This window comes from Onychomys torridus, chromosome 6 (assembly GCF_903995425.1).
Source record: "Onychomys torridus chromosome 6, mOncTor1.1, whole genome shotgun sequence".
Lineage (NCBI taxonomy): Eukaryota > Metazoa > Chordata > Mammalia > Rodentia > Cricetidae > Onychomys > Onychomys torridus.
Genome location: NC_050448.1, coordinates 94623438 through 94636148, shown reverse-complemented (window position 1 = coordinate 94636148; position 12711 = coordinate 94623438). Strand labels below are relative to the sequence as shown.

At 37.5% G+C, this 12711-nt stretch overlaps 1 protein-coding gene across 1 annotated transcript in view; it reads right to left on the bottom strand.

Moving 5' to 3' along the window:
* The window catches only part of Dpyd (dihydropyrimidine dehydrogenase), an 851011-nt gene that overhangs the window by 275638 nt on the left and 562662 nt on the right, over positions 1 to 12711 (bottom strand). The window contains exon 15 of the mRNA XM_036191420.1: positions 3097 to 3165. Coding sequence (XP_036047313.1) covers positions 3097 to 3165 — 69 coding nt within the window. The remainder of the gene's footprint in view (positions 1 to 3096; positions 3166 to 12711) is intronic.

Genomic DNA, 12711 nt, shown 5'->3' with positions numbered 1-12711 from the left:
TCACCATGAGGTAAAAACCCTCATGAAACTGCTTCCTAAAGGGGACGGCAATACTGAAAAGAAGAAAGCACTAGAAGGTATTTCATTTGTGAGTTCTCTATGGTTAGAATTAAAAAATGGGAGGGGGTTCACGTTAGGTTTTGTTCATTTACAAAAGAAAACAAATCATCAAGCAAATGAGGTTGACAAATAAGACAGTCTGAGCACACAATGTCCTCGAGATGGGGCATTTAGTTCAGCTTAATACATTATTTAAATGTACCTAATGTGTGACCCAACTGTGCCAGGAGCATGGACAAACTTGCCTGTGATTAGGCACATTTTTAAAGCTATTCATGTGCTCTTAAAAGTCTACAGTGCATAGTAAAATGACATGCCAGGATCCAATGAAACAGAGAAAAGCAATCTCTTTTTGTTTTTTTGGTATTGGTTATTTTCTGTCAATGCTTTGACCAATTACTTGAAAAGAGGCAACTTAAGGGAATACCTGTTTATTCAGGCTTGTGGGTTAGGAGATCCAGCCACCTTGGTAAAGAAGATTGGAGGCAGATGAGCTCCATGGCAGCAGGAAGATGTCCATGTTCACATCTCATGTCTGTTTACTTCTCTCTGGACCAGGAGATGTGGGGTGGGGATATTTGTGGGGGTATAAGTTGGCTGTGTCCTTCCCCTTTTTTATTTAGTTTTGGGGTGTCACTAACATTGAGGGTGGGTCTCCAAATCATACTGTTCACAAATATCTTCACAGACATGTATAGACCTGTGCCTCAGTAAGGGCCCCTGGCATCTCTTAATCCACCCAGATTGAGAGTGGATTTGATCACCTCTCCTCTCTGTGTGAAGCTGAACCCAGAGTCTCTCATTCTTTCTTACTGATCTACTACAATACAGCTGTTTTGACGTCACATATATGTCTTTCCTGTTAGCAGAGGTGCTGAGTAAGAGACTGATGGAAAAGTTCCTCAATTCCAGCTATAAAGCCAACCCACTGTAAGGAGAAACTCCAGGAAAATGTACACATGCCACATCTAGCCACTTGTGACCCCTAGAAGTGTTGGCATGGAAGTGTGGTATGTGATTCCTGACACCACCCACAAAGAATTGTCCATGTCTGAAAGTAGATTAACTTTGGGGGAAGACCTTTTGATTTATTTTATTGTGAATTCTTCCATTGTTAAAAATATATGTTTTGATTCATTTTGAACAGTGGGTTCAGAAAAACAAAAGCAGTGAGTAGTTCTCTTTTTTCCTTTTAAATATAGTTATTTTGTATATGGGTATGGGCATGCATGGACATGCCACAGTGTGTACGGAGGTCAGTCTACAAATTGAGAGAAGGCCAGTTCCCTCCTTGTACAATGAAGGTTACTGGGGTTGAACTCAGGTCATCAGGATTGGTAGCAATCACCTTTACTTACTGAGCTACCTTAATGAAGTGACTCATTAAAAGAATGACATTAAAAAGAAAGGTGATCAAGAAAAGGCCATGAAGTTGGGAAAGTGACGTGAAACAGACATCAGGGAGGATCTTGAGTTGGAGGAAGGTGAATATGATCAAAAATCATTACATACATATATAAAAATTTCAAAGATTGAGTATTGAGTAGACTATTATATTTAAAATGTTATTAGGTGTGTATAGCATGGTGATGGAATCCTGCTGGCTGCTGCTAACCTGCTACCTGAATGGGGATGCAAAGGCCTATGGGTATTCTCCTCATGCCAAACCCCTAGGTTAACCCATGTCTAGCTTTACAAGAAGCATGCTGGTTTCCTTGACAGTATATATGACTTGTCCTTCTTGATATGTTTATTGTCCTCCTATGGAGATATGACAGATTGTTCTGACTTAATACAAAGCAGACTCTGTTCTCTTGTCTTTGTTATATAGTATTTAGAAAACAATAATGAATAAAAGTAAAATTAAAGAACAATACGGAGTGTGATAACATTACATTTGCTAACATGCTCATAATTACAGCCTTTTGATTTTTGTAAGTTAATTCTCCCACTTAAAAATTAGTGTCCATTACTAAAGGAAATAATTTTTAAAAGTATTTTATTCTTACAGAAAAGCAGAGAAGCACACAGCATGATAAAGCCATTTATCATAGTCAGCTTAAAATTGGCAAAGCTCATGCCAAGCACGGGCTCTGTGGAAGATTTCATGGTCAATTAGGTAAATACATGTATAAAACGGACCCAGCACAGAAGATCACGAAGCCAATTACAGATCATGTTTAATTTCACCCCCCCTAATTCCCAGAAGTAATTTTTCCCTTCACAGTTTTAAAAATATCCAAATAAAATATACAATCAACATTTTTGAACACCATAGAGAACATTATGATATTTTGCAATGCCAGGTCAATTACTTCAAAAGTCTTATTAGGTTCAGTCTTCAATGTGGCTGAGAGCTTTTCAAGACCCCCAGCCAGGAAGTCTCACCCAGGTTTCCTGACAGAATGATGGACATAAGTGTATTTTTTTAAGGATGTATTTTTCTATTTGGAACACAAATCTGAGGAACATGGTTAGTGTTTGCATTTGTGTAAGGTTCAATTTCTATTGTGGCATGGCAGCTGGTGAGTGTTCCATTCAGCAGCATTCTGTCCTGGCACTTTATACATGCCAGCATTCAAACTAGAACAGTATTAAATGAACCTTTTATACTTTAAATATTCAAGACTTTTATATTCAGAATCTCTTCTCTTACTGTCAAACTAGTTTGCCTAAAGGCAAGGTAAGATCAAGTTAGACTCTCAAAGGTAGAATTAAATTTTATCATGGCATCCATCATAATGTGCAGTTTGCTTAATATGCAAATGGAGAGTCTATGGATTCAGAGAATAAAGGGATTTTAGGTACCTTATGAAATCCAAGGGGCTGCTTTTATAGAATAGATTCCTTTTAAATTTACATTTCCATCATTTAAATGAAAACACATGGTAAACAAATTATAATATAAATGTTTTAACTTACATTTTCAATTCAATTTTACTTCTTCTGTATTATTTTTCGTGGCAGCTCTTTACTTAAAACTAATAAAAATGAGAGAGGTGAAATAAAATAAATATACACTAAAGAAATTTTTACCTCAGCCATCTTGGAGAGTTCCATCCAGTCATTTTTATTGTAACTGCACATGATGCTGGCAATCAGGATCTTTCCAGAGAAAAAGAGAACATGTTCAAGTGGTTTCTCTGCTTTGCATGCACATTAATATCTGTACACATACATTGATAATGACAAGCTAGAGTATAAAAATCAGTTTTCAACCTGTTGAAAAAGAAGTATCACTAGAGAAGACAACAAGTAACAGTAAAGCACCAAATAATATTTAGGGCTGCTGGTGTGTGCGACAGCACGCTCAATGACTGTCAATGGACACTTGAGCAGGTGTCTGAACATATATGTGCATGTGCATACAGCTGTTTGAGTATTCACATGTGTGCTAGTGCATATGTATGGAGGTATGCATGCACATGTGTAGATGCACGATTTGGGGGGTACTTGTGGAGGCTAGATCACCTTGAGTAGATTCCTCAGTGGCCATTCCCCATTTTTTCTTTCTGCTTTTGAGATAGTATCTTTCACTGGGACCTGAGGCTTATCAATTTAACAGGATTGGCTGGGCAGTGAGCACCAGGGATTATTTTGCCTCTACATGCTGAACACTGGGGTTACAAATAAGAGCTACCACTCCTAGGACTTTATGTCAATTCTAGGGAGTAAACTCTGGTGCTTGGGCTTTCATGGAAAGCCCTTCACTAACCCTACCATTTCCCAACACCATTTTTCTTAACTTTATTGAGTCTTAGCTTTCTTGGTTCTCAAATGTAGATTATAATATTGACTTTGTCATCTCAGGAAGTGGCAGTGGGAATTACATAAATTTGTGTGTAAATATGTGCAAATGAAAAAGACGTCTCATTTCTACTGTGCTTTTGAAATGCACATTACCATAATTATCAGCACAGCAAAAATATTTCAAGGTATGGGAAAGAAAAATATAATGTTCTCTTAAATAATAACATATCACATTATGGTTAATACAATTTCATATATTTCTTTTGAATTATAGTTTTAAATTGTAGTAAATGACTTTACACTGCATTGGATTTCAGTAGGCTTGTGATTTAAGCCTTATGTTAATCTATCAGTAGTTACTAGTGTCTACTCTAAAGCCAGGATGTCTAGGTTGAAATCTTGATTCTACCATCTTCAGGTGCTGTCCTATGTGAAATAGTGGATTTCCTAATGGGTAAAATATGGGTAACAATGCAGAGCAAAGCAGGAATGGCAGTGGCTAACACTTACCTGGCTTTAGTGACACAGTGGGCATCATTTTAAAGAACTTTACTTTATGAATTTATTTAATAATTTCAACCTTGTTTTACCCATTTTGCAAATAAGATACAAAGACATTGATTTTTAAAGGCCACACCACTACTAAGGGACAGACCATGACTCAGGCCCAGATAATACTAACTCATAGTCTATGATTTTAGTTGCTAACCTTTGCTGGTCTCATATATGTACTCAGGGAATGCCAAATAATTGGTTTTCATTGTTACCTCTCTCAGGGACTATGAGACTGAGGCACCTGGAGTTTATGCTGTGCATGAAGTCATAGAATCTAGTGATAGAATCTGCTAGAACTCACTCAGCTCCCATTGTATCCATCTTATTTATGTATATGTCTAACACCACAAGGACACATTGAAAAGGGTAAATGAATGTTTTCATCATGGATAGAAGGATATAAAGTTAGGACCACATTGGAGAGAATTCTGAACACCAGGATGAAGCTGCCTTTGAAGTTGGGTTAACTTGAGTCCCTCGGTAGACTCTAGACACCATGGGAATTAGGTTTTGAAGCAGTATAGAAATCAGCTCTCTGGTAAGCAGACACTTAGGCATTAAAAGCCCTGAGTAGATGAATGTTCTCTCCCTTAAATATTTAAGATGATGGACTTCCAGGTTCTTTGTTCTGTCTAAATTAAAAAACGTGTTACTAACTATTCAGAAGAACTATTATACCTCCTGCTTGAGGGCTCCTTTAGTGGTAACAAATCAGTTTCCTTGTTTTGTTTTTGTTTTTCAAAATAATCCAATGCCCCAGGATAGCCCAAACCAGGCAATTGAGAGGAAGAAAGCTGGGCTAGGGATAGAGGCTTCTATCAGTAAGCTGGGCTGACTACAGAATCACACTTCACTGTCACTGACTGCAGTATACAGTGGATGCTCTCAACTGGGAACTCTCATGGCTTCTTTTTTCTAAATGCCATTTTAAATTTTGATAAAGCTATATTTGCTTGAAATTTGTATTGTTTGTTTCAGGATTCCTCAGAGTCATCAAATGCCCCAAGGTTTCCAGGATCAAAAGGAGTTATAGTAGAGTTGGATGAAGCCAAATCAATACTGTTCTAGAATTAATATATGTGTGAGAAATAACCCTGTTCACTTAGAGATCAATAAAGAAAAAAAAAGAAGTCTTTAATAGTACATATCTGGCTCTGGCTAATGCCCAAAGAGGAGCTGGCCACAAATAGCAGATTTTACCAACTTATATATACACCTTAGGTTTATGCACTTCTCCTAGGCTATGATCCTCAAATGTCCTTCAGATTCCAGCCCCAAGTTACACTTTCAACAGTTTAAACAGAGACAGGAGACTGAAGATCTGGCTACTTAGGCAGAGAGGAGATGTATACAGCAAAGATGTTGCCAGAATTATTTCTTTCATTTTTTTACTTTTTCTTTTTTCTTTTTTTTTTTTCTTTTTTTTTTTTTTTTTTTTTGGTTTTTCGAGACAGGGTTTCTCTGTGTAGCTTTGTGCCTTTCCTGGAACTCACTTGGTAGCCCAGGCTGGCCTCGAACTTAGAGATCCACCTGGCTCTGCCTCCCAAGTGCTGGGATTAAAGGCATGCGCCACTACCGCCCAGCCAGAATTATTTCTTAATTGCACTAGTGTTGCTCTTTTCAAATAGTTGTTACTCAGGGTCATCTTACCTACCTGTTATAATCACACTTTTCCTGATAACAATGCAAGTGACTTAAGAGCAGACCAGGACTTAAAGATGGTGGTGAGCTATACTGTCCACCCCTGAGCTCCCTAGATGCCTGTTATTTGATATAGAAATGGGCCTGATGGCTGGTTTAAGTCAGAGTTGTCTCCTTTTGTCATGGGAATAGAGCCTAATTAGAGGTCAATCTTGGTGAGTCTACATTAGTACAACCTTTTCTAGCCACTCTGAACTTGAATTATAGTACAGAATTTTCTTTCTCATAGTTTCTAATATGTCTAGTCAGTACACTTCCATTCATATTGGAAGCTATGCTCCTTTATATAATTTGTACTTTTTATAATTAATAGATCCTACTTAAGTTCATTAGTAGATTCTTTTCAGTATCATTTTTAGTACTTGAAGTTTCTATGGCATCATCACAGGAACCTACTTGAGCTCACTGGGGTGAGGATGGCTGACTATAGGTGGGATCCGTACATTCTTCTTAGGCAGGTTTTATAAGTTCTATCTTCTTGTCCCCAAAGATAAGAAAGGACCCTGGCTGGGATAATCACGGTGATTGATTGGTTACAGTTGTTACCAGTATCTTACCACAAAAGTCAAAAGGTTTTGTTACTGGTCCCTAAACTAGACAGCAAATGTGGTAAGAGTCGCTAGTGACCCATGATCGCTCTTCATTTATCCACCTTCTGGTTCTACTTTCAGAGACTTTACTAGTGCAGGCAGAGTGGATAGAGGAAAGTAGGAAAGTGGAGATAACCAGGAATGGAAGAAAGTATCTTGCTACAGACATTGCCAGACCAGGGCCCTGTGACTGTGTCTGCATGTAAGCACTTATAAATACTGCTTTTCCACTGAATTTCATACTTTGACTTTTAACAACTGCTGTAGGTAAAACAAATATTACCACGTTTGAAACAATCTGATGAGAGAAATCTTTTTCACAGTTGAAGTAAAAAGAAAGCATAACTTCATAAATGATTTAAAAGCAGGGTTATTAGACTTGGGCTATCTAGGTTAATAGAGTGCTAACTTAGCATGGGTAAAGCCCTGGATTCAGATTCATAAAGCATCATAGATTAAACATTCTAAATATCTGAATCTAAATCCAAAGGATGGCTTGTAAAGGTATGGTAGTTCACAGATACCACAGTGGCTACAAAATTATCTTAACTTTCATTAAAACAGACCTGGGGTTTTCCAGAATCAAGCTAAAAGGTATTCACTCTAAAAGGAGATGGAGCATAATTTAATCTTTCTTTGATGATTAAAAAGTCCTTTAGTGTTTTGCTTGACTCAGGTTTTAATCAAGTAAAAGAGGACAGGCTATTTTGCTTCCGATGAGAAAAGTGAACTGATGGATATTGCATATGAAGAAGAATCACGCCACGATACCAGAAATGAATACTCACTGAGACATATTCCTAATCAAAGGTTCACTTAATTTAAGCCATTCCCAGGGCTCTTTTTTATAGTTCATATTTTAAAACATTATTGAATGAGGTGATACATAATAGCCAAACACTACACGATATTTGAACTTTATCCCTACCCTGTATTTTATGAGAAACACTCTGCTAGAAATTTCTAAATATGCCAAATAAGCTACTAACACACAAATTTGCTTCCTACCATGGTAGCTGCTAAATAAGACAATAGTCTTGAGAATAAGATGTAGTCTTTGTTCATTCACTGTTCAACCAATATTTCCCAAGTATGTACTGTATGTCATGAATTGCTCTTACTTGGAAGTGACTCATGAAATAAGGAAAACATCCCTGACACTTTAAGCAAAGAAATGCATCCATTGGGTAACTGCCAGGTCAGGATTATTGTGACAAAAGCAATAATAGAAGAAAATGAGGCAAAAATCACTGGGGTGGGGGGCACAGTCATAACAGATGGGCAGTTAATCAAGGGCTCTTTCCATTGAGAACAGAGAGGTGAGACAGTTCCTTACTCTGAAGAATGGAATGGGGAGTGAACTTTGACCTTCTGAAAAGAGAAAATTGCAGGCAAAGAGTGAGAGAGATGAGCCTGGAATGTTCAAAAGACCAAAGGTCCAAAAAGCTTCAAGACAGGGCAAGAATAGTATGAATAAAAATGGGACAAGTAGCTAATAGCAGTCTCTCTAGATAGTCTGACACCCGTGGGAGTCTGATAGCCTGTGGGAGGTCATCAGAAATTTGGGGATGATGATAAAATGATGTGGCTTACATTTTCCAAATATGTTTCTGACATCTTCATAAGAAAACTGATAATGGTAATAGATGTGAAAGGAGGAAGTGAAGTTTAGTGAGATGGAATGGTAGCCACAGAAATGCAGATGATGATTCTGAGCTAGATCCTACACATCAGGTGAGTGTTTAGTTAGATTCAAGGGGACCAAGAGAAAGGGCCACATTAAGGGTGATTCCTAGACTACTAGCTTGAACTCTGAATGTGAGAATGTAAATGATTTACAAACATAGAATGAAGTCTAACAGGAGATGAGTGAAAAAATACAAAGTTCCATTTTAATATGGTCCATATGAGGTGTCTAGTAAGTACTGTAGTATTGAAGTCACTGACGTGACTTTGGTATATTTGCTGTTAATCCACTAAAGAGGTTAAGGATAAAGTTATAAAATAAGGAGATTTTAATATATAATGCATTTATAGTCAACTGGCAAGGTGATTAGAAAACTAAATAAGGTATATTAAAATGCAGGTCCAACCTCGAGGCACAAGAGAATGTGAATACATACTGGAAGGAAGTTCTTCAGAATGTAAAGTGTGATTCATTGTGAAAAATTCTGCTGAAAGTTTATATAAAGATGGTGACAACAGTTTTAACTTGTAACATTCCACCCTGCTGGGAAGCTCCTTAAGCAAGAAGGTAAACAATTCAAAAGATCTCCAGGAAATTCCTGAAACTGATCAGATTCACTAGGTTCCTCTTTGCCAGAGTAAGAAATAAAAGCTGAGTGCCCCTGTCAGACAAAGAAGCTAAGCTGCTAAGAAGATGCTCAAACAAGCCAACTTACAAAGAAGACTGAGATCAGACCAGCTGCATAGAAGAAGCAGAAATTGTCAATTTCCTAGAAGAGCTTTAGACCAACTGAGTAATTTGGAAAGGATACTCTCCAACCTATTGAACTGCCTGTAGTGTGCTCCAGGTTCCCAGCTTTTGTAAATTCTTACCCTGTTGGGGTAGTGTTTGGTGATGCAGCTGTCTTTGAGTGTGATGATATATTGTGTACCCTAATAAACTTTGGCTGAAGATCAGGGAACAGGACAAGCTACTAGATTAAACATTGAGGTCAGACAATGGTGGTACACACCTTTAATTCTGTCACTCGGGAGACAGAAGTCTGTCTGGATCTCTGTGAATTCAAAGCCACCCTGTACTACATGACATTGACTCATTCTAGGAGAGAAACAGAGCCAGGCAGTGGTAGCACACATCTTTTAATCCCAGTGCTTGAGATCTCATGTCTTTGCTTGGGAAGCAAACACAACTTTAATCCCAGGAAGTGATGGCTGAGTGGAAAAAGGTATATAAGGTGTGAGGAGACAGGAACTAAAGGCTTTTTTCAGGCTGAAAAGTTGATGAGGTAAAGAGGTGGTGGCTGTGACTTGTTCCTTTGTTTCTCTGATCTTTCAGCATTTACCCCAACTTTTGGCTCCAGACTTTGTTTTTTATTAATTATTAAAAGACCATTTAACATTCAAGCTACATTTGAGTCATTACTGTTCTAGTAAGAAACTCCTCACCCACATTCCTCTAAGTAATACCAATAAAACTCATTGGTTTACCAAGGTGGACTTTGGTAGTTTCCATGTTTCCTATCTGGAGTGAGCAGGCATGTATGTAGTGTCTTGCCAGGAAACGTTTTGTCATACAACCAAAGAACAGAGAAGTGTCCACTGGTTTTGACAACATAAGATCTCTGGTCACCTTTACAAGATGGTGTTCACTGAGGCAGCAAGGGTGTGACTCAAACTGGCATGGGCTGAATGAATAGAATTTGAAGATGTAGGAAGGGAGATATAAAAATCTCCCTCAGAGCTTTGATGGCATAAGTTCTAGTTTCAGTTCCTGTTTCTGTGATTTAAAAAAAAAATTATCCCCCAACTTAAGGGAGAAAGGGTTTATTGAGCTCAGGATTCTAGATTGCAATTCTTCATTGCAAGGATTTCAAGGTGTCAGGAACTTGAAGCAGCTAGTCACATTCACACTTGAGACTAGAGAGCAATGCATGTATGTTTGTGCTGAACATACTCTCATCCGCATTCTCTCTTCTCTCTCTCTGTCTCTGTTTCTCTATTTCAATCATTCTTGGGTCTAGCTGATGAAACACTGCCACCCCAGAGTAGGTCTTCTCACTTCAATTAACTCAATTAAGAAAATCCTCACAGGTATGCCCACAGGCCTACCTAATCTATATGATTCTTTGTTCTTGATTTTGGATTGTGTCAATTTGACTAAATATCACAGAAAGCCAACAGAGGTATAAAGAGGCAAATGAAAGACTGTAGGAGGCTCAATGTGAGTCTCTTTTAATGATCTGCATTTTATTATGCTTATACATTGGTGGACTGATACGGGAGAAAGTATGAAGATGATAAGAGGTAATGATGAATCAAGAGCAGGTGGGAAGCAGTGTCCATGGAGAGAGGCAGGGCACATCCTATTCAGTTTAACAGGGTAGAAAGCAGGAGAGCAAAAGATATCTGTGATGGGTTAATAGATTTGGTGAAAAAGGCGAAATAATTCTTGTTGCTAAATTTTCTTTATGAAATAGGAGGTAAGATGTCTTGACGAGAGTACATAGAAAGGGGGCAGAGGTTCAGAATTATGAGGGCAAGATGAAAGTAAAATAAACATCTAAGAAAGTAAGAGAACAATCCTCCTAGATTATGGTACAGTTACAAGGCCTCAAAGGCAAATGTTGATAATAATTTGGGAAAGAAAGAATAACTAGTAAAAATGAAAGTACAAGATGATTTACAAAGTCAGGACACAGATTATATGGCTGAACACAAAATACAGGTTTTATAGATTGCCTGAGAGTCATGATCCATTTTACCAGGACTCTATTGGTCATTAAAATTTGATGTGCTTCATGAAAGAACAATCTCTACTGAATTGTGCTTTGTAGACAATGCTTTTAAAGTGGAATATTTCTGCTAGGTAGTGGTTGCCTGTAATTTTTGATACTCAGGAGTCTGGGGCAAAAGGATGGTGTTGTTAGGATAGCCTAGGTATCTTAGCTAAGGTTTCTATTGCTATGAAAATATACTATGACCTTGAGAACTTATAAAGGAAAGCATTTAATTGGGGCTGGTTTATAGTTTCAAAGTTATAGCCCATTATCAGTATGGTAGGAAGTATGGCTGCACACAGACAGGTATAATGCTGGAGAAGGAGCCAAGAGTTCTAGATCTGGATCAACAGGCACCAGGAACAAAGAGAGACCCTGAGACTGGCTTGGGTATTTGAAACCTCAAGGACCAGCCCCAGTGGCACACTTGCTCCAACAAGGCCACACCTCTTAAGAGTTCCATTGTCTAAGAGCCTGTGGGGGTCATTTTTATTCTGACCACCACCCTGGGCTACAGGAAGAGACTGTGGCTCAAGAAAAAAAAAGCCCCCTCATTCAAATTAAATTTTCCATAGTTTTGAGTTTCCTTTTGGTTCATAAATGTAACCCAAGAAAGTATATACTTCTTGTGCAAACATTTAATTCTTTTGAATTATTAACACTTTAATCCATTCTAAAATGTCAGCTATAACAATTTATCAGTAAGATTTTTGCATACTTTGTTCCCTGAAAATAACACAAAGATTAAAACTACATGTGAATACTTACTCACCAAGAAAGAACTGTTAGTCTACCATCCTTCATAGTTCAAAGTTAAGAATAGAAATTAGTGGCCAATTACTTTCAATTTGATCATCCCACTTCCTTATGGGATAAATACAATGATGTTTGTTTAAGTGTCACTTAAAACAAATAACAGTAAAGTTTGTTTTATAGACATCAAGGTGAAGAACAGACTGAAATTTTCATTTGGTTATGAGCAGGGTCTCTTGTCAGATTTCTATTGACTTGAACTCTATACTTTGAAACACACTGTCAATAACACTTTTGTATTCTGCAACTATTCTGTGAGCTACATTGGAAACCCAGTCAAAGATTCAGCTTCAAGACAGCCGAAATTCTTAGTAGGTAAGAGTGTAAAGTGCCAGAGATGAGCAGCTGTAAATTACAAGTGGCAGAGTTAGGCTTTGTCAATCCATTTAACCAAATCATTCCCAGTACCACTGGGATTATATTTGTTAGGAAACACCAGCATGACACATGTGATATTCAAAAAATGAAAGCTAAAATATACTTTTATTAAATATTAATTGATGTACACATTCAAACTTTAAATGTACTTTTTGTCTTAGTATAAATATGATGAGAGTGAGATTGGTACAGTTTTCCTGGAAGGCACGTACAGACTCTAGGATATTTAAAACCTTTCATATTGTACTTATTCATTCTTTATTTAATGATCACAAATAAAAACAATATCCATATAGGTTATCTTTATATTTTTATTAGGTTGTCTTTAAGATAATTTTAAAGACAACTTTTTGATGGCATCTAGGGATCCACAATTGGTCTTTGTACCCAGTTATTTTAAC